Source organism: Monodon monoceros, unplaced genomic scaffold, assembly GCF_005190385.1.
Source record: "Monodon monoceros isolate NGI ecotype Baffin Bay Population unplaced genomic scaffold, NGI_Narwhal_1 Super_Scaffold_1, whole genome shotgun sequence".
In the NCBI taxonomy this organism is placed as follows: domain Eukaryota; kingdom Metazoa; phylum Chordata; class Mammalia; order Artiodactyla; family Monodontidae; genus Monodon; species Monodon monoceros.
In genome coordinates, this window is record NW_021703765.1 from 16,715,620 (window position 1) to 16,740,829 (window position 25,210).

The 25,210-nt window shown below is 49.7% G+C and overlaps 1 protein-coding gene across 1 annotated transcript in view; it reads right to left on the minus strand.

Moving 5' to 3' along the window:
- The window catches only part of ONECUT2 (one cut homeobox 2), a 42,716-nt gene extending 19,927 nt beyond the window's left edge, over window positions 1-22,789 (minus strand). The window contains exon 1 of the mRNA XM_029225255.1: window positions 21,520-22,789. Coding sequence (XP_029081088.1) covers window positions 21,520-22,768 — 1,249 coding nt within the window. The 5' untranslated portion in view covers window positions 22,769-22,789. The remainder of the gene's footprint in view (window positions 1-21,519) is intronic.
- Window positions 22,790-25,210: the final 2,421 nt, after the last annotated feature.

The window sequence follows — 25,210 nt, forward strand, 5'->3', positions numbered from 1 at the left end:
ATGAAATAATGAAACCACTAAGACAATTAATGCTTCGGAGTAATTTGGGGTCAGAAAAGGATTCTAGAGACTGTTTAAATAGTCTCAACAATCGTGTGTTGAGAATTCAGAGGAAGCCCACGGCTTCAAAATCTTCTATTAGCAGGTGAGTTGCTACTTCAGGAAAAGCAACAGCGAGGTGTCTATGGGTTTTCTTTCCTCCCTCCCTTCTTTCCTTCCTCCCTTCTTTCCTTCCTTCCTTTGCATATTAAGCCTCCTGGTTTTGGGAATAAAGATGATAGCATGAACCAAAACAGGAGCCTTCAGGGAGTGAGACGAGAACCAAATGAATGCACAGTGAGTGGTGGATCTGGGGAACAGGAGAAAGAGGCAGGGTCCAGCCATACTGAAACCAGAAAAGAGGGAACAGTACTCAGCACTTTTTGCCTCATCGCTACCTGGACGTGGGAGAAAACAGCTTTCTGAAATGACTCCCAAACCTGCGATCATGATGCAGATATAAGATAAGCTGAGCCTTGCGGGCGGAGCTATAATTTTTCTATGTACAACTGTACAATTCTAGCAAATGTAGAGTTTGTGCTCAACACATACCACACTCTCCAAATGGACCTTACCCCAGCATAAGTCAGTAAGGATGCAGTCAGAACCTACCGTGAGCACAGCAGACTTCCGTGTTCTAAGCACGAGCTTAGCGAAATGCCTGTAATTGTTAAGAGTCTTAAAAGGACACGGGGGTGGGGGGAGAGGGAGTGGTGGCAGGAGTGAATAACACTGCTGCATGTTTGACCAGTTTGCAAGGAGAGCATCCAAAGACCAATGTTGTGTCTGGCAATCTCTCTCGTCACAAATGCCACTGGTGAAAGTGACAAAAATTATGCTGAAGGATAGACCTGTCCATGTGAAATAGGGGATTATCCTGGGTATGAAGGAAATAAGACGTAAAAGTGCCAGGTGCAGTGCTAAACACTATGGTATCTCATTTAACCCGCACACCAACCATCTAGTCAGCACCAACATTATCCCCATTCTACAGAGGAAGCAACTGAGGCTCTCTGAGGTTAATGACTTGCATGAGGTCACATAGCTAGTAAGTGGTGTAGCTGGGACCTAAACTGGATCTGTCTAACCCCGAAGCTCACGCTCTTGATGACAGTGCCAAGCAATACTCTTTTTTTTAAAAAAAGTATTTTATTTATTTGGTTGTGCCGGGTCTTAGTTGCAGCAGGCGGGCTCCTTAGTTGCAGCATGTTAATTTAGTTGTGGCATGCATGTGGGATCTAGTTCCCCGACCAGGGATTGAACCCGGGCCCCCTGCATTGGGAGCTTGGAGTCTTAACCACTGCACCACCAGGGAAGTCCCAAGCAATACTCTTGATATGTAAAAAATATGGAACAGCTGGTGACTCAGGCCAAGTCTCCTGCTTATGTACAGAGAAATTACAAAGGTAATATTAATCAATTAATAGTAATAATAATGATTCAACTAAATTAGCAAGTATTCACAATTGACCAGTTGTTCTGAGCATCTATATGCATTAGCTTATTTAAGGCTCACAATAACCTTATGATATGTCCACTATTATCTGAGGCACAGAGATTGCTATAGACTGAATATTTGTCACGCCCAAATTCATATGCTGAAATTCTAACTTCCAGAGATGATGACAGTAGTATGTGGGGCCTTTGGGAGGTGCTTAAGTCATGAGGGTAGAAAACCCTTTTGAATATGATTAGTGCCCTTATAAAAGAGGTTCCAAAGAGCTCCCTAACCCCTTCCACCATGTGAAGACACAATGAGAAGTCTGCAGCCTTGAAGAGGGCCTTCACCCAACCAGGCTGGTACCCTGATCTAGCTCTTCCAGCCTCCAGACCATGAGCAATAAATTTCTGCTGTTAATAAGCTGTCTGTGGTATTTTGGTACAGTAGACTAAGACAGAGATAAACAAGATAAACCTTGAAGACTTTGAAGATCTACTCAATTCTGAAATGTTTAAAGGCTAATTAACAATGCAACAAACAGTACATCTTTGGAACTTTTTTTTTTTTTTTTTTTTTTTAGTATTAAAGCAGTGCTTATGGAATGCCAATTCTCCAATTACAGCTCTGTTACCGCAGGGTCCTTTGCCACAGAACTGAATGGGATGGCTAGTCAGGATAAAAGATGAGCAGGGTCTGTTTTTCTTGTCTTCGGTGGCAGGTGGGTGGAACTGAGAGATAAGGCCTTTCTCCTGGGTTTTGCTTCCAAAGATACAAAACATCAGGAATCACACCTCTTCCACTGGGGATGACTCCTCAGACCGATAACCTTATTTGCTTTCAAACTCAATCTGGAATTCTACCCACCTCCGCTATGCAAATAAGACTTTTGTATGCCCTAAAGGGGGCAAGTGGCCTTGAGCTGGACTCTGAACTTGCAAACAGGAATTCCGGGACTCCAGCTAATCCATGAAAGAAGTTACAGGTTTTGTTCACAATGCTCAGAATTCGAATAAATCAGCCTGCCAAACCACAGGCACAAAAACACAAGGACTTTTTGGAATTACAGGGTGAACAAGTTCAGTAACCAGGGACAGCTTGTTATGAATAACAGGAGACTACACTTGCCTACAAGGGTGTCATTTCTTCACATCCATGGGAAGTATAAGCACTGGGCATTGATTCATAGGATGCCATTTCATATGCATGCAGAACAAATCCAGCTAAACAAAGTTATCTGCCCAATGGAACTCAAAAATATTTCTCAATTGAATTTTAAACAGACCTTGATGTGAAGGAAATTTAATTAGGTAAGTAATATAGAACACAATGAAATGTCCATCAAAATTGCTTCCAAAGGTTTAAAATGTTTTCCTTTTCAGACAATGTAGTTAGAGCTGCTAAGATATCTATGTTAGTACAATGTCTTGAAAAGTGGGCCTGGGAAATCAATATGATCACCTCTCTGAATTAAGTATGCGCAAATGAGAGCAACTGAGGTCCATATACATCAGCTCAAGTAGCCCTCTGTGTACCAGACCATTAGGGGACAGGCAGAGAGGAAGGAAGATGCAAATAAACACATTATCTGAGGCATACTCACTAATGGAAGGCATCTCTTAACACCCACATTAAGAAACAAGACAAAACCCGTCCAGTATTTTTAACACTGCTTATGATTTAAAAAAAATAAAAGCATGCCAGAAATAGAACCTAAGGTTAAAAAAACAAAACACCCAAAACAACCCTCAACAAGCCTTAGACATTGTTAGAATCACAAATGAGTAAATCTCTTGATCTTTTGGACGTCACCTCCAAATTGCTTCTGTATTCATTGGTAAAATGAATAAAGTGCTGGCATCGTTTGGATGTTGTCTGCGCAGAATAATGGAGATCTGGATTGGATGGCTTAACTTCTATAGGCAACAGATTTGGACTTTTTTTTTTTTTTGCGGTATGCAGGCCTCTCACTGTTGCGGCCTCTCCCGTTGCGGAGCACAGGCTCCGGACGCGCAGGCTCAGCGGCCATGGCTCACGGGCCCAGCCGCTCCGCGACATGTGGGATCCTCCCGGACCGGGGCACGAACCCGTGTCCCCTGAATCGGCAGGCGGACTCTCAACCACTGTGCCACCAGGGAAGCCCAGATTTGGACTTTTGTTCCTCAGATGGTTGGTGGTTATTTCAATGAAAAAAAAAAAAAAAAGTTTAAAATGAAGTCTTATTTTAAAATACATGTAGAGGTACATGTGGTCATCTGGTGGGGCTAGAAGGGACCTCCTGTTAGGACACCAGAGCTGTGTGACCCTGGGGATCACCTGCACTTACTGAGTGCCAACTATGGCCAGCACTAGAGGGAAGATGAAGGAGAGCAAAGCCAGGCTCCCTGCCTGCTACCATCTAGGGGGAAGGTCAGGCATGGCCACAGATCAGCCTAGTACAAAGAAACATGGCTTCTAACAAGCTGGGCATAGTTTGTTACTTGTATAAAGTATAAAGTAATAAAGGGTTTTGAAATACTTCCACACTTATTTCCTATTTGTTGCCAAATCTGCTGTCCTTATCCTATCCCAACCATAGGAATGACTTCCTGCAAGAATGGAAGTGAGCTAAAATATGTGGTAAGAGGTAGATGGCAAAAAATACCAAACCCCTCAAACTCCAATTCACCCTTTCCTGTACGAGGCTCCTTGCCATGGAATCTGGTAGTGCCCCCCTACTCTGTCTCTAGGCTCAGCCATGTGACTTGCTTTCACCAATGGAATGTTATTGCTTGTGCTTTCCCCTTTGTCATTGTGGTGAGGACATACCCAGGCTACTCCAGTGGTCCCAGGATAGGAAACATGGAACAAAGCCACCCACAGACACATGATCAAGCCAGCCAAACCACAAAGGGAAACCCAGCTGGGATCAGCCTTGATCAGCTGAATCCTGCAGATATCTGAGAAAAAAATGTTTATTGTTTTTGTAAATTAATTTTTATTGGAGCATAGTTGATTTACAATGTTGTGGTAGTTTCTGCTGTATAGCAAAGTGAATCAGTTATACATATACAAATAGCCACTCTTTTTTAGATTCTTTTCCCATACAGGTCATTACACAATATTGAGTAGAGTTCCCTGTGCTATACAGTAGGTTCTTGTTAGTTATCTATTTTATATATAGCGGTGTATATATGTCAATCCCAATGTCCCAATTTATTCTTCCCCCCAAATATCACATGATATCGCTTATATAAGGAATCTTAAAAAATGGTACAAATGAACTTATTTACAAAACAGAGTCACAGATGTAGAAAACAAACTTATGGTTACCAAGGGGGAAGGCGGGTAGGGAAAATGCTTATTGTTAAACACCACGAGTTTTGGGGTGGTTTGCTACTTAGTATTATTATGGCAATAGGTAACTGATACATAGCACATAATAGATGTTCAATAAAATCTGTATCTTATATCCTTTCTCTCCTCCTCCCCAACATCCAAGCCCGTCTTATCCCTCAGATCATCACTCTAGGCGAGGAATTCTGTGGAAAAGTCCTGACGACAGCTGATCAGCCCATTACCTAACAATGATCTTATACAGATCATCTCTCATACTTACATCGTTCTCCGAGATGGACATACTATTCCCATTTTATAGAGGAGGAAACTGAGACCCCGAGAGGTTAAATCAGAGCTAGTAAATGGAAGAGTTATAATTAATATCCAAGCCTGTCTGACTCCAAAGCCAAAGACCGTTTGTTGTGCTACTCTGCCCCGGTTCTATAAGATCAGCTCTGAAAGAGGCAGGGAGAAAGGAGTGCTTGGTGCCTCCAATCCCTTCCCAACAGCCTAGGATAGAAGGATCTGGGTCCTACAGACACTATTCCCAGGACCTGTCATACACTCCCTCTCTTCTTAGCTTGGGGCTCCTTCCCCATCTCAGATAGGGATGCTCATGCCCTAGGGACTTCTGGAGCTCTAAGGAGGCAGAATACTTGGGCTCCTGAGTTGGTGTGGCTTCCAGTAGAAAAGCCCACCTATCTCTACTGTAGATTTTCCTCCCTCTCCCCTCCAATCCAATCCCTACCTACCCCCAACTCTGCCCTTTTAACTGACTTTCCAAAATCTGTCTAGGGAAGCCCAAGTCCGAGGCTCTAGGTGGAGAGCTGGTCAGGGAGGGTGAACTCAGCAGTTCTCCTCCAGGTCCCACCTAATTCCTTTGGAGGATGGCAGAGGATGGAAGATGCGGCACCAGGAAGAAGGGAAAACAGGAGTGTGTGGTCTTTCTGGACATGGCATGTCCAGGCCATGGTACCCTAGCCAGAGAAGAGGGCGGCCTCTGAATAAGGGCTCAAGGCTCTTCAGAGAGGCCTCAGAGCTGCCTCTTGCTCTGCCCACCCCTGCCTGTCTCTGCCTCTGTGTCAGTGGAAACTTGTTTTGGCTACACAAGGCGCACAGATGACAGTCACTGAAGCCAACTGCTTACCAAGCATACCTAATTATCATGCAGCACAGCAAAGCTCTCAGTTAAAGGCATTTAAAAAAAAAGGTCTGGAATGTCTTAATTTAAACATTCTGTTCATATATGCCTGGTCTTCATAGTTTGTTACTCATGTAATATGAATGTCAAAATGTAACTGTAAAAAAAAAATCTCCAGGCAACGTATAATTTCCACCTAAGAGGTACGGCAAATTATCTTAGTTTCAGTTTCTCCCTAAAGTTGAGATAATGGTAAAACCTCTTTTCACTCAATCCTGTATGGATATTATGAAGATAAGTGAGATTTATCCACTCAAATCTTAAAATTCCAATAAAATCAAAGGTGAAAGAAGCTAGTTAATTTTTGTCCATGTGTAATTACTTAGATCAGTACTATGTAGGCAGAACTGTGTATATCCCTGAAAACCTTTGAACTACTGGGTTTCAAAGACCTCAAATAACTTTACGTACTCATTTGCCAAAATAAAAGGAAATGAGAAAGAAAAAGGGTAAACTTACAAAAATGTTGACCTCTGGCTTTTTTCTTTACAGGTAAATTTAAGTCAAAAAAAATCTAGGAATTTGTACCGTATCAAGTTACTGCCATTTAAATACAAATTTGGTTTATTAATAATTAAAATGACTTAAAAGAGGAAAACAGTCCCTCTGATTTGCTGATGTGTTTGCAGCCTCAAATATTCTAAAATGGTTAACATTTTCAGCTGTGTGTGGAAGCAGAACCACCTTTGTTATTTACCAAGCCATCATGAGCACTGTTTTCCCCATATTAAGCTTAGGTGTCATTTCAGGTTAACTCAGGAATCTATTTTTGACTGTGTAAGCAAGTATTTCTGTCAACGATCAAAATATTTACAAAAAAGAATACTCCTATTTGAAGAGTAGAGGCTAAAGATGTAAAAAAAAATAAAAAAAGAAAAGAAAAAGAGTAGAGGCTAGAAAAGAATGCCAGCTATAAGCAGACATACAAAACCTAACTCCCGGGCTTCCCTGGTGGCGCAGTGGTTGACAGTCTGCCTGCCGATGCAGAGGACACGGGTTCATGCCCCGGCCCGGGAGGATCCCACGTGCCGCGGAGCGGCTGGACCCGTGAACCATGGCCGCTGGGCCTGCACGTCCGGAGCCTGTGCTCCGCGGCGGGAGAGGCCACAACAGTGAGGCACCCGCGTACCGCAAAAAAACAAAAACAAAAAACCAAAAAAGCCTAACTCCCACACCTCCCCAACCCAGTGACTGAAATTAGGGGAGTCCATAAAAGTAGGCAGGAATGCATCAAATGACTCAGTTGAAAAAAAATGCCTATTCTGTGCTCAGCCATGGACCAGCAGCTGTGGGAGGCACAAGGATACGGCATCTCCTCTCCAGAGCCACAGGGAAGGGATACAGGAGAGATCTAGAGAGGGGTGTAAGACCCCAGCTAAGAAGCTGCTATGCAGTTTGGAACAGATGACTGCAACCAGAGTTGAGCAAAGGGAGAAAAAAGAATGGGCTAGAGTTTGCTGGGAATGTTCAGAGACGGAGTGCCTAAGGTGGTGGCCGGGGACGATCTGGAGAGGGACAGATGAGATAAGGCATCTCGGGCAGCAGGAAGAGAGCGTGCAGGGACATTGATGTGGCGAAGAGGGCAACGTATGAGCAGGACAGCAAGAACTACCTGTTCGAGCAGGTTACCTTGGCAGACTAGAGTCAACTGGTAACACCCTAGTCTAGTGTTTAGTGATGGTTTCACATCCCTCACCTCACTGGAGATACTAGTCTGAAACTTTGGATGGGAGATTTAACCCCACTTCAAGATTCCCTTTAAAACTCATACATACCTGTAGTATCTTAGCTTAGGAGGAAAATGACATCAGTGAGAACTTGATATCATGAAATATGAAATACTATCTCCAAATGATGCACCAACACTGATGATTCTTTTTCGAATGCCATTCACTAACTTGGGGGAGTAAAATGGGCAGAAACAATGTCATATAAAGGTATTCATTAATTTATTCATAGATATTTACTGGCTGCCTATCACATGCTCTATCCAATCTTTGGTCTCACAGAACCTACAGTCTGGGGTGGGGGAAGGACACTGACAAGTAAGCAGGTGATACCTATCTGTGTTCTATGTGAAATGGGACAGGTGGTCCAGGGAGACCCCAATTTAGGAGACCAGAGAAAACTTCCTAGACCTTTAAGCCAAGATTTCTCTTAAAGACAAGGAACTTTAAGCCAAGATTTTGAGGTGAGGTTAGCTGAGTGAGGGAAAAAGTATTCTAGGCTAAAGGAATGGCCTGGTGTGTTTGAGGAGCTAGGAGTACAGCATGTCTTGCGCGCAGAGTAAATGGGCGGAGTGATGGGAGATGAGGCTGGAGGTGAGCAGGGGTTAGTCTATCTTGCTCAGGGATCTGTACCTTCACCAATGGTCAAAGGGAGCTAACAAAGGGTTTTAAACAACAGTGTACTGTGGTCAGATTTGGGTTCCAGAAAAATCACTGTGGCTTAAGGCTGGAAAATGGATGGGACAAGGCAAGACTGGAGATAGGGAGACCGGTCAGGAGGCTGTTGAAATTGGTGATGCCTCCAATGAGGGCAGCAGTGGAGGGGATGGAGACAGATGTTTAGGAGGTATAGTCCACATGGCTAGTATGGCTGACCTGGGGGAAAAGGAAAGAGTTTGAGTTGACTTCCTGGTTTTTGGCTTGAGATTCTGTGTACAAGATGCTATTACTGAGAGAGAGAGAATAAAAGAAGAGACTCATATTTGGTGGTGGTGGTGATGGGGGCTGGGGGTTAAGAAGAATGAGTTCACTTTGAGATGCACTGAGTTTGAGGACACCCAGGCAAAGATGTCCAGATGCAGAAGGCAACAGGGACCTGGAACTCAGGAGAGATATCAGGGCTGGAGGGAGACCTAGAAGTCCTCAGCGTAGCAGGATGACAATCAAACAGATGCAATCTTCCGGGGTGAGTATGATGAATGAATAAATAGAATAGCCTAGGCCTGAACGCTGAGCTAGATGGAGGGAGCCCAGAAAGGAGACCGAGAAGCAATAGCAATTTCCAAAAAGGAAAATTAGAGAGTACGGTATTTCAGAAAGCGCACTCAGGAGTGTGTCACAGGCCATGGAGGGGCCAAGTTAAGGTGAGGACTGAGAAGCATCCATTGGATTTAGCTACAAAGACCTCAACAGTGACATTGGTAAGAGCAGATTTAGCAAACAGGAGTGGCCAGAATGAGACAGCAAAGGCCTGGGACTGAAAGGGGAGGTGAAAAACAGAGACTGAGTTAGAGCAACTCTTTCTAGAAGTGAAGGGAGGGAAGAGCTAAAGTTGGAACAGGTGCTGGGGGAGCATTAAAAAAATATAGGAGAGTCTGGAGCACAAAAATTCAGATGGGAAAGTGCTAAGAAGAGGTTATAAACACAGGAAGGGATTGGGTCCTGAGAAGGTAGGAGAGGCAGGGGCCCAGAATGAGATCAAAGAATTGGTTTTCAACAGGAAGAGTGTCTCTTCCTTTTCAGAACAATAATAAAAAAAAAAGGATGAGAGGGGTTAAACATCGAGAGTGACTAAGGAATTCACTCTCATGCCTTGAACGTGAACTGATATAAACTCGGGTATACGTTAGGAGGCATCTGAATCCAAGACTTAAAAACAAAAAGACCCTTTAGATTTGGAAATCTGTCGCTCTGTTTCAGAAACACAAAAAGTTCTTTGAATCCACACTTTTTTTTTTTTTTTTTTTTTTAGTATTTGGAGTCAAAGAAGACTATTGGGGAGGTACTGTTTACATTGCAGTCTTCTCAAAATATCTTTTAAAAACCACATTGAGTTCACTAGAAAGGAAATGCATTTAGTATAAGGCCTTGCAGAGTGCACGGCCTTATTTTAATAAGATGCAGTGATGCATATAAAATAGACTTGAAAAAAAAGGCTTTGCTTACTGTCAAATCCATGTTTTACCGGAAAAGGTTTTGATAGTGTAACCCAACAACTACTAGGAAATGCATGCCTGCAAATTCAAAGATCATATGACTTGAAGAAACTGCTTTAATCAGAGTTTATCAAATAGATTTAAAACCAGTTCTTAGATCTAATTCAAATATGTTCCTGCTCATTTATAGAGCAAGAGACACAGAAAATGATTTTTTTCAACATTGAGAGTGAATGCTCTACCAGATTTGTTTTGTTTGGGGCTGGATTTTCTTCCTTTCATCCAAGAGCCACTTGGAATTTAAAGATGAATTGTCACAGGGAAGAAAATCTCATCTATCATGCCCTTGACTTTCTGTTTAAAGGGGATACACTTGTCTGTTCCTATGCTCTACCTCCCCGAGAACCACTTTAGCAATAAATTAGGCTTGAACGAAAGTTTCTTGATATAAAGCAAAAGGTTTACATTTTAATTAGCTTTGGGAAGTCAAGGGCCATTTTACTAGAAACCTAAAGAGATGAGAGTTGTGCTTAATCACAGACCAAAAGGACCCACCTGCCTCCTTTCCCTGTAATAGAAACACAAATAAAGCAGAGCTACTGAATGAAAACAGCCAGAGTCAGGGGTCAGTGCCTAATGTCAGCTCTCACCGTGGCCAGGGCCATGTGACTCCGTTGTGTGGCCTCGTGGAAGTGACACAACCCTTGGCCCACAGAAGCGGTGGAGAGGTTCCTCTTAAAGACAGCCCCATCAAGGAAAACTCTGAAGAAATCAAACCCACTTTCTAGATTTATTGGAGGTAGCCTGGCAACACTACTGCTGATATAATGTGAGAATCTTGCTTCATCTAATGAAAACCATGTTTGCAAAACTCACGTGGAGACGGGGGGGGAGGGGAAATCCGTTTTTGTATATTTGTGTGTAGGGCAGCCAGACCGTAAACCTTGAAAGGAAACACTCAATTTGAAATACCGTGCTGAGAGTAGCAGTCAGCGCCTGCAGAAGCCAGGAACATGGAGAAAAACATTTCAATCCCTCCGCCCCCGACAGAGGTAATGTTCTTCCTCTTGGAAAGGAAAGGGTCCTTTAGCATCTTTTGTCCTCTCACCGTCATCGCCTCCTCTCCCTTTATTATCGCTGACCTCCCACAGAGAAACGAAGCCACGGGCCGAGGGAGGAAAATCTGAGGCCCTGTTCTGTCTGAGGCTCCGAGATCTAGAGAGCTGGAGCTACTGATCGGGGTCCTGCCCGGATTTAACCCGGTAGAGGACCCATCTCCCTTCTCTGGGGTGAGATGCCAACTTGCTCAGAACCCAGACTGGGCGCGCTGGCTGCCAGGGCCCTCCGTGGCGCTGTTCGTGGTGCTGAAGCGTGAGGCAAGTCTGGAAACAGCTGCCGCCCACAGAGCTACAGCCAGCGCCACAGTTTGGCTCCAAGTGTAGCTCACTGGTTTACTTCTTTGCAACTGCAAAATGGCTGGTTCACTTTTTCTCTTCCCAGGGGGTTTCACAGAGCCCACCTCTGGCTCACCGATCTGGCATATCTCTTTCCTGATGTCCTCCCTGCCCATAGGAATTCTCTCACCCCCTCTCCTTCATACAATACTTTGCCTTTGCAGAGCACCTTACAGTTGGTAGCGCCCTCACTGGCACCATCAACTGAGCCGTTTCTCTTACACACATAACCATTCCTCTTCTCTCCCACAGATAGTTTTTGCCTTCTCTGCCCCTTATCTCTCAAGCAGGAGACTATTACCTCAGTGTGCAGGGTGGGCGAAACACCTTTACCCATCACAGCAAAACCGCTGATTTCTCCTTGGCAATGAATTCGGAGAGGCAGAGGTTAGAGTTCCAAAGGACCAGGAGAAAGTCCCCTAAGAAATTTCTAGGAAAATACGGGTAGTGGTCAGTAGGGTGGGGAATGGAGACACAGACACTAGGAACAAAGTGAAGAAAAGAGCCTGGGCCTTCGAGGTGCAAGGCTTGTTGCAGTTAGAAGACTCCTGGCAGGTGGCACTCTAGCTCAAGGTGCTTTGGGTAGAAGCCTTGACTGTGCTCCTGGTTCCACCTCAAACTTCCTTTCTGCTAAACAACCCCCTAGCCAGGGTTGGAGGTCTGTCTTCCTCTTGATCCAAGCACTCTGCTAAAAAGCACCGTTCGCACAATTCTATTTACCGTAATACACAATGATGAAGGGAACATAACTAAGAAAGAGAGGGTCAGTGGGAGGATTTTTTTCTCATGTGTGATTGACGGTGCTCAGATCAAAACTGTGTAACCATCAATAACATGATTCAGCAATTGGGAAATGCAAGCAAGTTGTGCAAGTGCTTGCTTTGGTCAAAGCCCTGGAGGGGCCCATGGGGCTGGGCCAAGCTTGAAGAGGGCAGTGCCAACAGGATGCCCTCCCTCCCACCAGGGCAGAGCTGGCTGTGCCTACAGCCTGACTGGCGTGACCTTTGCCTTTTGCAACACACATGCGGTTGGGCCGGCGTTAATGGCACTTTGCAGGGAGCTCCAATTGAGTAAACAAAAAATGCCTTGCCCTGTTCTAATGGAGCACATTATTCTGAGGCCTAAGCCTTCATCCAGGCCCCTGCAGCTGCTCTGCAGGTCAGTGCTACCAATAAAGCAATTAGCCAATGAGAAAACTCTTCTTCCCTGAGGGGGACTCGGAGGCTTTGTTGCAGTGGCTGTGCTTTGCTTTGGGTTTTTAAACAAGCAATCCAAGTTGATCTGAGCCTCTTACATCAGACTCCAGGATGAAGACACTGAAACTGTGTGTTTGCCGAGTGTGATATTTTAAGGAGCTGGTCCCTTGTTCAACACAGACTGGAAAGCTCACTGCTTCCTGTTCAATTAACCTGAACCATAGCTGAACTCTGCCCTTTGAACTCACTCTGCAGATAAATACATTAGCTCACCTAAGGAATCATTAATATTTTTCAATCACATAAAACAAACATGAATGTCTGAACACAACCCAAGAGATAGCCCATTAGGAATAGCACATGGAACATGTTGAAAAAAAAAAATCACAAATGGATGTTATTTACAGAACAAAAAGGGTCAAGGAAGAAATAAAACGGATCATGCCAACAGTTCTGGAAACAAAGGCGACTTTCATTTTCATTTCTGCAAACACAAAGGGTACTGAGCAATATTGAGCAATTCCTGTTCCATCTACACTGCTCAATAAGAAGAAGTTGTACCCTACTCCTGGTCTGGTTTCTATCTACTTCCATCAGAACACACAACTCCAAGCCCTTCTCTTTGAAAGTGACTTCAGTGTTCATGCTCATATACAGAGTCCAAAATATTGCATTTCTGGGGACAATTTTACTCCCAATTTGCTACAAATGAACCAAAATAATTTTTGTGGAAGATCACTGCCTTTAAGTGAACCACTGTAAATGAACCAAGCTAGTGGCTTGATTGAAATAATTTTACAGTAGAAGATGATGTTCCTGTGATGTTGTTACTCTAGCATCTAAACAGATTTTGTTTTGGGGGAAAGGAAAGAGAGAGAAGAGAAAAGAGGAGATCGCTAAATGCATCTATTTTGTCCTTATCCCTGCATGTCATCTTAGAAGAATGAGAAAAACATTCCCCAACCAAGTCATTACACATTTCGTTCTGATTCAGTTTCACTTCCCACAATTCTGCCTCTTGACTCCTCCCCTCCTTCCCCCTTTTCATTTTTGTTTGGTTTGGAGTGTGGGCTTAATGCCCAGCTATCCTAGATGAGAACACTTAAAGGAATATCGCAAGCGCAAAGGGTAAATCTATTGAATGAGGGTCTTTAACTATGTGGTTTCCTTAAAGGGAAAGGTTGGATCAATAGGATCGATATGAAAGGTTTCCCTGGCCCTGCATAAAAGGGTAAGGGCTTCTCTTTTCACTGGTTTAACTTTACTCTCTGACAAATGCAAATCAATGGATCTGTGTTTACAACAGATTCCCTAACAGACCCAACCTGAGTAAAGCCCAGAGCCTCGCCCTGGGGGTGGGGAGTCCAAGCTTGCTCTAGGGGGATGCTCTAGGGCAGAGCTTAAGGCTCAAGGCCCTGGGGGTGGAGTGGGCTTGCTGCCCACTGGGATCCTGCTGCTGCTGCCTGTGGTCTCTCCAAAGAGGACAGAAAAAAATGGAGCAATGGAGCTCCAGACTCTTCCAAAGATGCCTCAACCCAACATAAACATAAAGCCCAAATTCCTAGGATCTGGTGAGCCAGTCAACCTTGTTTCCTACCAGTATAGATCTGGGAGGTTGACTACACAGAGGAAGCTGGAGTGGGATACCTACAATTGGAGCGGCCCATGCATTTCAGCTCTAGAATTCTCCTTCTGTCCTTTCTTAGGTGGTAACTGGCTCTCTTAGCTATTACAAGGCAAACCACTGAAACCGTGGGTTCTTTCCCCCTTAATTTTACCTTTCCCTTTAAAAACGTGATGCTTTCCAGAGATTACATGACTTCAAGTCAATACCAGTTACAGAGAAATTATTTTTCTTCCTGCAGGAGAAAGTATATGTATATTTGATTACATGAGCCAAAGTCCAATGCTGATTAAATTACATTGGAGGTGTGCTTCCAACCCAAACAAAGTCTGCTTTCTACAGAAGAGTAATGGATCTTCAAATGGCGAGAGAGGCGCCAAGGTGGAACGCAGAGCCTCCCTTCCCTCTGGGACAATTTGTGTTGGACAGTTTTTCACAACAATGTCCACAATGTCCACTTCTCCCCCAGTGAGACTAGCTCTGTGTGCACAGCCCGCAGCCTGCTTCCATGCCTTGCCATGCCTCAGATGGGCTGAGCTACCCAGGCTACCTCCCTGCCCCTGCAAAAACCTGTGTACATTTCTCAGGGTCTTCACCTGGAGTGAGACTTGGAAATCAAAAGTCAAGCTTTTCCTAAAGGCACTGAAGTGCATTAGGGGGACAGACTGGGTGATGAAAGGGGGTGCTGATGGGCCCCCAGCCCACCTTGAGCAGGCTCTGTACCTGACAGTATAAATGTCCCTGTTGGGTTCCCTCATAGTGGTCTCTCCCCACCAAGAAAAGTATCCCCTCAGAGGAAGCAATTGTCCCCAGGTCAGGAAAAACAAGGATCTCTGAGAGGGTTGGGGACAAGGATAATCCAGAATTTGTAGATGAAGTTTAAGGCCCAGGGTTCCTCCGTATTCACCCTTTTCCCCAGGGCCCTTTATCCAGACAATTGTTTCTGTTTATTCCCTCCTCATTTTCCTTCCTTTGGCAAGAGCCCAGAAACTAAATCCCTCTGCTTCTCCTCTGAGGTTTTCATTCCTCCAGGGATACCCCCGACAGGATACCACTTTCCCTCAAGACAGTTTCTACCAACACCAGCCACCAGCAGTAGTGTGGTGGCGTCCAGTACCTTCTTCCTGAGAACTCTTCAACCCCCTTCGTCTGATCTTCCTTTAGAAACAGGTTCTAGAGCCCAGAAAACCAAGAGGCGACCCTGAAGTGAAATTTTGGATTGAAGAAAGCTGGAGAGGCAGCCTCTTTACCCCTCAGGGTTCAGGCCTGGAGCTCTAGAAGGTAAACCTTGCCCAGGGTCCCCTGTTACCTCTGGGCAGACACGTGTCTCTGGAGAGAAGTGGGGCCGCTCTCAGAGACACAGAGAATCTGGGCGGCTCAGTTTCCCCTCTGCCCCACCCTCACCATTCACCAGGAATCCAGCCCTGTTTTGGGATTCTAAGATGGGGTTGGAGGAGACTCTAAGATTCCACCCTCCAAAAGCCCACTCACCCCTCCCAGAACCTAAGAGCCCTTCACCGGGAGCTTGAGGGGAGGGGCCCGCTGTCTTCCTCACCAAAAGGAAACCTCGCCACCCTTTTTGGTTTCTGTATCTGATCACCGGACCTAGTTCAATGTAGGTTTTCAGAAGAGGGGTAGGGCTCATTCTGACTAGGAATCAAGGAGCTGTATCAAAGCTCCCTTCTCTAAGGAAACCCACTGGAAGGAAGACGACCCCTATCTCTGGGGAGGACAGAAAGAAATGACTGCTTCCCCTTTGCCACATGGCAAAGCAGAATAACGCAAGATTGGGGGGTTTTTCTCTCTCCTTTCCTTCCTCCTTTTTCTCATTTCGTTGTTGAAGGAAGGAAAACACTCCTTTTCGTCCAGGTTGAAACCTTCTCTTGAAGGAAAAGCTTAGTATTTCTAAAACTGGAGAATTTATAATTTCAAAAAACCCAAACAATTTAGTTCTCATCTCACCCCCACTACCGTCCCAGCTCTTTCTTTCCTTCATCCACCTTAGTGTTCCTTCTGGAAGAATAAGCCATTTGGCGAAAGGAGCCGTTGGCAGGATGTGGAGGTCTTCCTGCCAGAGGGAAGGGACAGCTCTGAAGTTCTTTCTTTTCCCGTCAAGGCAGGTGTCTCAGAGAAAACCTCTCTACTAGGGCCAGGTCTGAGTCCCGAGTCTCAGAGGGGAAGATCTCTCCAGCTGCTGGGAAGGGGAGCTGGGGCGGGGCAGTTCCCCAGGCTGGTGTTTCTTACCAGCCGGGGCAAGAAACAAGATTCTTCTCTGGTTGTGACCCAATTAGCCCAGAGCAGACCATTCTGAGGGGTGAAGCCCAGGCCATTGTCACTGGGGTCTCGTTTAACTGTCCAACTAATGCACCAGCGTAGAAAGTCTGCGAATGGGAACATTTAATGAGAATGTTCTTTCTTAATGAAAACAAGGATGGAGCGGATCCGCGGATCAGGAAGCTACGAGGTTAGAAGGCAGCTTTAAAGACGTCGTTTCTATACGTCTGTGTCTCTAGCTCTGCTTTGCAAGGAAGTTCATCTGTACCATTTTTTCTAGGTTCCCACGTATATGCGTTAATATATTTGTTTTTCTCTTTAGAGACGTCGTTTCTAAAGTTCGGCTTGGACGTTCCCTCATATGGAGAGGAGACCAAATTTCCGGGATGGTTTCCGTGGAGGAAAGAAGTTGCTCCCGGCCCTGCTGGACCAGATGCGGGCCGCGCGGGGCAGAGGCGAAGGCACCCTAAGCACGAGAGGACTCGGGCGCCGTACCGTGCGACGCCTTCGGTATACCAACCACCCGCAGAGCCCGCGGCAGCGAGCGCAGAAAGCGGCGTTGCGCGCGCGGGGACCGGGGGAGAGGGCAGGCAGCCTGGCGACAGCAGGAAACCTCGAGTAGGAAGCGGCGGGCTGGGGCCGCGCGGGGTGAAGCAGCGGCCAGACCCGAGAACCCGCCTGCAGCTGCGGAAGCAGCGCGGCGGGAGCGCCGGGGAGCCAGGCCGCTGGCGAGCGCTCTGCTGGGAAGAGGGCGCCGTCGGGCTTACTGGAAACGCGCCGGATCAAGTTCCAGATCAATGAAATCTGGGTCTACACGTTAACATTATTGTTGCCAGCATTAATGCTCTTTTAATCTTCTAAACATTATCAGCATCGATCTCCCTCCATATACACATTTGTTTGAGAAAGTGACATAACCACATGGTGGAAAGCCTGGAATAAAAATAAATGCGCAGCCTCTCGCATCGAGGGCGCCCGTGGACCCGGGCTACTTCTCGCCCACGGGTTCACTAACCTCCCTCGCGTCCCGCCGGCTCGGCCCAGCTCCCGCCCACCCTAATGCGGGTTGGGAAGGTGTTCTCGAGGCACCGGGGACTTGACCAAGCAAGGATGGTAGTGAGCTTTTCAATTATTAATCCGACCAGCCAGCAGGAGAAAACATCTTGTGTTCCGTACCGACGTGGTACATTCGGCCTCTCCGGCTCGGATCCCGAACTAAACCTTCGGGAGAGACCGGCTGAGCCCGGCCGAGAGGCTGACCAGAGGGAGGGGTGGGAGTCGGGGTGCGGGCCTCTGCGGATGAGGTCCCCGCCCCCGTCCCTAGGCTTAGGGTGGCCCGAGGACGTCCCCTGGCGCCAAAAGGAGCCGCGCACGCACGTGGTGCCCCTGGCAGGCGCCGCAGCGTTGTGCCCTGGCCACGCTCCCCTGCCGCGGGCGTCAGGTGGCCCAGGCGACATCCCGTTGGGTTGGTTAAGGGCCCTCCGCTGCCTCAGCAAGAGGTGGCTCCGGACTGGTCGCTGGGAGCTGCTGCCTGGGGAGGGCCGGGCGTCTGTTCGCCGCGGGGACGCGAGGCAGGCTCGGGGCGGGCCGCCCCGGGAGCCCGGCTCACAGAAGGCGGAAACCTGGGCAGGGTGTGTCGTCGGAGGGTCTCTGCTCTGTCTTCCAGTTGTTGGAGGAAACCACTCCCGCCACCGGGGCCTCGATCGTCCTCCGCGAGGCGCCCATCCACTTTCTTGCCTGGGTTCTCTCGGTCCCTCCTGGTTCGTGTGTGCTTAGTTCAGAGGCCTCTTGAGGATTTGTGCTTGAACACGCTGGAGTTTGTCCTCGTCGCCTCTTGCCGGGTTAATAAAAACTGCTCTGCCGGTGCCAGACCCGGGGACCGCGGAAGAGACCCAAGCCCGCATGGTTGCAAGCAGTTTCGGCCCTCGCCACCCTTTATGAACGAAGTCGTGCACTTGGAGCCCATTTCTCTGAAATCTACTGTTGAGGCAATCTGAGCTCCCCCATCTTCTCCCTTCCCTTTTGCTATGCTATCCCGGGCTGTGGATACACCGAGGCGGTCGGCGCCTCTGTTGTGACGGGGGTGTACTTCACCTAAGGGTGAGGTTGCCGACACTGGCCCAAATCAGGCATCTTAACTCTGCGGTTCCTCAAACCCCTATCTGCTTACCTCTGGCAAGACCCAAAACGGGAAAGAGAAAGCGAAATTAAAAGAGAGAGAGAGAGAGAGAGAGAGAGAGAGAGAGAGAGAGAGAGAGAGCTGGTCTCGATGAGATGGGGGGCTGGTCGGTCTCGGCGAGGTTCGGGCCTGGGATTCAGGCAGAGCTGCCCTGTAGAATCACTGGGATTGTTTAACCCCCAGAGCTCAACGGTGTGGGCCCTCGGCAGCGTCCTGGCGAGATTCCGATCCATACTCCTGGTGGAGAAGGGCTCAGCTTTTCTTCTCCATTTGCTCCTGTCCACTAGCGCTCCAAGTACATAATACCAGTCCCAGCTTCTGCATCAGTGTCTGAAGAGACTGATCTACCGACCCCAAACTGAAAAGCTTCCTATGTAATAATAACCACTCAACACACTTGTAGTTGCTGATCGAATGGCCAGATAAAAAGGCTAAAGCTCTTGTCCCTTTTCAGCTCTGGGTAATAAAACAGACACACATTTGAATGCCTGAGCAAAGCGGGGTCCCTCGCAGGAAATTCCCAGTCGCTGAAGGAGGCTTTCAGACTCCCACTGAGCGGGCTTTCTTGCTCCTGCTCTGAAAATCCCCGATGCTGCCTGAGGCCAGCCCCTGAGTGGCCCCGGGACTCTCCCGTGGTGGGTGGTGGGACTGGGGTCCCCCAGGGATGCCACACTCTCCCCCATCCCAGCAATGCTGTTGCAAAAATGCTTGAGACCGGCTAGCCAGGAAAGCATTACTTTCCAAATCACTTATACATTGGCAGAGGGCACGTGTTTTAAAAATCTCTGTCTTTTTCGGGACAGGCGTGAGGGGGCGGCAGCGCTCTGAGATCAGCCTGACTAGAATAGCTGTCATCCTGCCTTTACCTTACCCTGGTCCCCCCTCCCCAAGACCAGCTGCCAAGTTTCTTCTGGCTGCCTGTGCCCAAGAAGCCAGCCCTTGCTAAAGCTCACCCGTGAGGGACTAAAGGCCTTTTCAGGGGCCTAAGATAAAGGGGTACCACGCTGTTTGGAATTGTCAGTAAGCTTCCAGTTTTTCACGGATAATCTCTATTCACTGCTTAATCTTTGCGAGGAACCAAGAGCAATCGGAGAAAATTGTAGGAGAGGATGAAGAGTAAAAAGCTAAATAAGGAGAAAGATAAAGTAGGTTTCTAAATCCATGCAGAACTATTTGGAGTCCACCGATGTGAGGAAGCCCTTGGCGGAGGGACTAGTTTCTTTACCTTTTCAGATCAACACTGCTGGGAGATTACTGACTGGAGATCCGAATCCTCCAAGAGCGGGCAAAGGCGGAGGCTGTCAGAGTGGAAACGCCCCCTCCCCAAGCCTGGGCGAACACGTTGCCTGTCACACCCCCCAGCCCTGTCCGGCGTAAGTAGAGTGCACCCTACAAGCCAGGCTCAGCGGTGCGAGGATAGCCCCGGGGAGCCAGAGAGGAAGCCTGAGCTCACAGCTCCGGAAGCGCGTTGTGTGCGGCTCGGAACCGCGCGCTACCCACTACCCGCACCTATGTAAATCACTGCCACCACGAACTGTCCGCCAGATAATCCGACGATCGGGAGAGACAGCCTCAATCCAAAAGAAGCTGCCCATCTCGGCCTGCGTCCGGGTACCGTGCGTCCTCCCCAGTGGGGCGCCTGGACACTTTGCCCCTCTTGGCCCGTGGCAGGGTCCTGGGGGCAGCGCAATTGCCACGCGCACCGCGCTGGCTCTGTGCGCACTAAAGCGCGCAACTGTGTGCCAGTCGCAGCCACGGCTGCGCCTTTCTCTCTGGTTCCCGCCGCCCACGCAGGAGGTTTCTGCGCTCCTAGAACAATAGAGGGCTGTACCTCGCGGCTCTGCCGCTAGAGGAGGCACAAAGAGCCAAGCCGGCTACAGAACAATGTAACCAATGCGTCGACCCGTCCTCTCCCGCCGGCCGCAAGCCCTCCCCGTCGCCGAGCTACACGCACAATCAGCGTCCGCTTAATGCAAAGGCGGAGCCTGTAGCCCGCGGCCAAGATGCGTTAACTAACCTGCATCTTAATTTTTCTGCACCTCTTCCCGCGAGCTCCCAGTCTCTCCCGGAGGCCCCAAACCTCGGCAAATCCTGGCAGACGCTGGGAGCCGGGCAAGGGCGGCCGGCGAGTGAGGCAGGACGCTCTCTACTCTTAGTTGCTCCTCTCCCGTCCTCCCAGAGAGGATGTGGCAGTCCCAGCCTTCGTCCTTGTACCCTCCCCTCACTGTGGGCAGTGACAAGGGAGCTGGCCCCAGCCTGCTCTTTCGATCATAAAGTCCCCGTGCCAATGTCAAGGCTGGAAACGGGCTCGGGAAGCGCTGTTGTACCCTGGTCACCCGTTCTCCGCGTGGGCAAGGCTGTGACTCTTGTCAGTGACCAAACAAGTTTGCCTCCCGCTCCCCCACCCCAGCCCACCAACTGCCTCCGTATAGGGAGACCAGGCAGCTTGGAAAACGGAAACGTATTGCCTAAGCAAGCTTGGAAATGTATTGTCTAAGCAAGAGTTCAAGTGCACAGGGTTTCCAATAAAGGCAATCCCCCTTTCCTGTGAGTCCCGGAAAGAGAGGGCTCCTAGCGGACACGGTGCACCCCCATCGCGACTCCCACAACTGGGTAAGGTCGGAAGGAGAGGGCAGAGTTGGCACGTTGACCAAAGTGCGAATAAAATGCGGGTGGGGGTCGGTCAGGAAGCCCAGGAAACGAGGAGGGAGGAAGGAAGAGAAGAGAAAGGGAGAACAGAAAGAAGAGGAGAGGAGAAAGAGGAAACAGAAGAAGAAATAAAGTAGAGAAGAAATAGGAAGTGTGGAGAGGAGGCGAGAACCCAGAGATGTGGCTAAGCGCCCTCACCCGGGGCCACAGGCACCCCGGAGCCCTCTCTCAGCACCCTGGCTCCAGGAGACCCTCTGGGCTTACCTGCCAGGCGTAAGGCAGACATGCGCTGGAACTCGGGCTCCTGCAGCCACTTCCACATCCTGCGGAAGGTCTCCCTGCCAGATTTGAGTTTACTCCACGGTTTGGGGTTCCGGAGCAGGTCGGAGAGAGTCCCCTGAGACCGGCACAGCACCCTCTGCGCGAAGATCGCTTGTGGGATGCTGTAGCGCTTCAGCTCGGCGGTGATACGCTGGGCCACCTCTTTGGTGTTGATCTCCTCCAGCTGGCCTGATGTGGCCACCTGCGATCCCGAAGAGGACGAGGGTGGCCTCTCACGGCTAGGCGCCAGCACCGGCCCATGGGACTGAGCGTGGCCCGGGTGGTGTAGGCCGTTGAGGTGAGACATCATGGCCGCGGGCGGGGTGCCCAGACCGCGGGACAGGTGTTGCTCACCGCGGGTCAGCATGGCAGTGTGATGCGCGTCGAAGTTGGGGCTGAGCATTTTGTCGTGGCCCGGGGGCCCGTAGCTGGGCAGGCTCTGCTGCGCGTTGTGGAGGCCGCCCAGCCCGTTGCCCAGCGGTGTGGCGGCCAGCGGGGACAGGCTCTGGCTCATGCCGGGCATCTCCTTGTAGGGGCTGTAGAGGTTGTTCATGGTCGGGAGCCCTCGCTCGTCGCGCATGAGGGTGAAGCTGCCGCTGACGTTGCCCGACAGGCGCTGGTGGTGGTGGTGGTGGTGGTGGTGGTGGTGGTGGTGGGGGTGCGGGTGCGGGTGGTGGAACTTGTCCGACACGGTGGAGATGGGCGGCAGCGGCTGGAGAGGCGTCAGCGTGGTGTAGGTGTTGCTCATGCCCATGCCGGGCGGGGACGAGTCGCAGGACATGCTCATGGCATGATGGAGCGGGATGGAGAGCTCAGGCCGGTAGTCGCCGCCGTCCAGGATCGAGGCCATGCTAGTGACCATGGCCGAGCGCGACGCCGCTGCTGCCGCCGCTGCCGCCGTGCCCAGCTCCTGGTGCGCCGTTGGCGGCGGCGGCGGCGGCGGAGGCGGCGGGCCCCGCAGCGAGCCAGCGGCGCCGCGGCCCGCGTGGTGAGGGCTGGTGCTGGCCAGCAGCTCCTGCTCATGGCCCGGGCCCCCGCCGCCGCCCCCGCCGCCCCCGCCGCCGCCCCCACCGCTGCCGCCGCCGGCCGGCCCGTGCAAAGTGCCCAGACTTTCCATTGTCAGCTCCGGGTTCATGGCGCAGCCTTCTAGGTCTTTGGTGAGGCATCGATAGGCGGTGTAGGCAGCCTTCATTCAGTCCATCGGGGCCCGGGGGCGGCGGGGGCGGCGGGGGTGGCCGGCGGGCTGGCAAGGCGCGCGTGGCGGAGCTCTGCCGCGGGAGCAAGGGACGGCGCGGGAGTGCGTGAGCGTGTGGAGGGGGAGCGTGCGTGCGGGTGTGCGCCCCGGGCTGCGGGCGGGCGGGCGCGCCCGGGGTGGGGGTGGGGTGGGGTGGGGGCAGACGGGGCGTGTGTGCGGGAGACGGGGGGGGGCGGGGAAGGAGGGAGGGATCACCGAGTCCCGCCGCTCGGGGCTGCGCTCTGCCTAGCCATGTCCGAGCCCGCTCCGGTGCCGACGTCTTCTGTTTGGGTGAGCGGGAGCTGTCCAGAAGGGCTCTGCCGCTCGCCGGGGCAGCCAACCTACCTTCCCGGACCCGGGGCGGGGCAGTGCCCGATGGGCGCCGCGAGCAGCCACTGCGTGGCCGCGACTGCCCCGGGAGGCGGGCCTCCTGCGCACAGCTGCCAATGGCTGAGGAGCGGGCGGGGCCGCGCGTTTCACGTTTGGCTGACGGCTCTGTGCTTTTTTTTTTTTTTTTTTTTCCTCCTTTGCCACTGGAATCAAACGTCAAGGAGAGAAAGAGAGGGAGGGGAGGAGAGGGTAGTGGGGAGAGAGGCGAGAGAGCGAGTGAGGGAGAGAAATTACGTTAAAGATAACGCTCTGTGTCTCTCCGGAGCTGCTGCGACCTGGGCTAAAGGGCTTTTGCTTCAGTTCCCCTTGCTTCACCCCAAAGCTTTTATCGAGGCAAGCCAGGAGGGAAAACTCCAGCTACGTGCTGGTGTAAAAACAATCCCACGTCTCCTAACAAGCCACTTCCCAAGCGTCCCTAGCTGGGAGCCAGTAGTTTAGCCTTTAAAAATGCGGGCGCTAATGTATTCTAATGTAGGGTAAATTCCCGAGACTGGGGAGTGCGGAATCTACGGGGCGAAGGAACTCCAGCGCCCTCGCTGCCTGCTAGCTGCGGCTGGCGGACGCAAGCCCACCCGCGGCGCGGGCCGCAGTAATGCCTGCAAAGTTAACACAATAACATCATTTAATTACCCGGCGAGCCCATAAATCTCTCAGTTATGAGCCTTCAAAAGGGCCCCTGCTAGATTGCAAAACAAAACTAGAACACCAGGAGCTACGGTTTCAAGGTGACCAAATGCTTGCTGCGCGAGCGAGTTGGAAAGGAGTGGTGGGAGGGGGCGGGGGCTGGAGGGGGGTAGTGTACAGCAGGGTTGTTGCCGATGCCTTAGTTAGCAAACTTCTCCTGGGGGTAGGGAGTATGTAAACGTCCGGGACGTTACTCGCGGATCTTCCCCCTAACACACACACACACACACACACACACGTCTCTCGAATCCCGGGAGAGGAACGCCCTGGGTTACGGCTGTGGATAGATGACATGGAGCCCATATCTGTATATCCAAACCTTGTTTCTGAAAAGACCAGAGCCCTGTTGAGTTCCAGAACGCTCGCAAGCCGCAGCTTTGAAAAGTGTACCTTCATCTACCCAGGATTGCCGTTGTTTAGTAACCCCTGGTCGGCGACTGGGAATGGAGCGGGGTTGTAGAGAGAAGGTGGAGATTTCTGCGGCCCGGGTTGGGGTGGAGGGGGTAGCTGAAGGCAGAGAGCCACTCGGCATTGAAAACCTTACAAGAAACAGATTCTTCCGAAGCAGGTTGCGTTCTGTTTGCCTGCGAAGATTCAAGCTAGCTGAGGTTGCGCAGATGTTGCCTTTGTTTAAAGAGACAGTAATTAAGGACAGGGTGGACATAAGTTGGAGAAGCGTGACCTATTTTCTTTTGATCAGCTGTCAAAAGAAGAGCAGGGGGTCTCCTTAAGACAGCCCCCTCCAACAACTTCCAGCTGTTAGAGAAAACTTGATAAGAAAACAAGGACACAGTCTGGAATACTGTATGTGCCTCCCTGGCGCTAGAGAAAGGTTTTATTCATTTGGAAAACAGTTCTTAGTCTTGGTGACCTTTTACGGCTGCCCTCCTCTCTCTTCTAGCTACAGAGCAAAAAAATCCACCCCCTCCCACATCATGCTGTCACATGAACGTACAGTGACACTATTTCTAGATCAACTTTATTGAATTCTGGCCAATACCTTGCCAATTATTCTTTCAAATAGCCTCTTCTTGTGATATCAAAGCCTGAGTAAGAAAGTGGATGATCCCCTGCTTTGCTAGACATACTTTTCTAGATGCTCACATCTTTTAATGTCACAGTACTAGACAGGTAAAATCACTCAGTTTTCTGTTTCTCTGACTTTCCTCTCTCCCTCACCTCCCCTACCATCTCTCTTCACCCTCCCCACCTTGTATATGGCAGCTGTACATTTGGGATAATTTGAAAGTTAATGTTTGAAATACACACCGAGTTGAACAAAAGTTCACAAGAGTGCAATCCCGTTGGTCCAGGAGTGCTCAGACA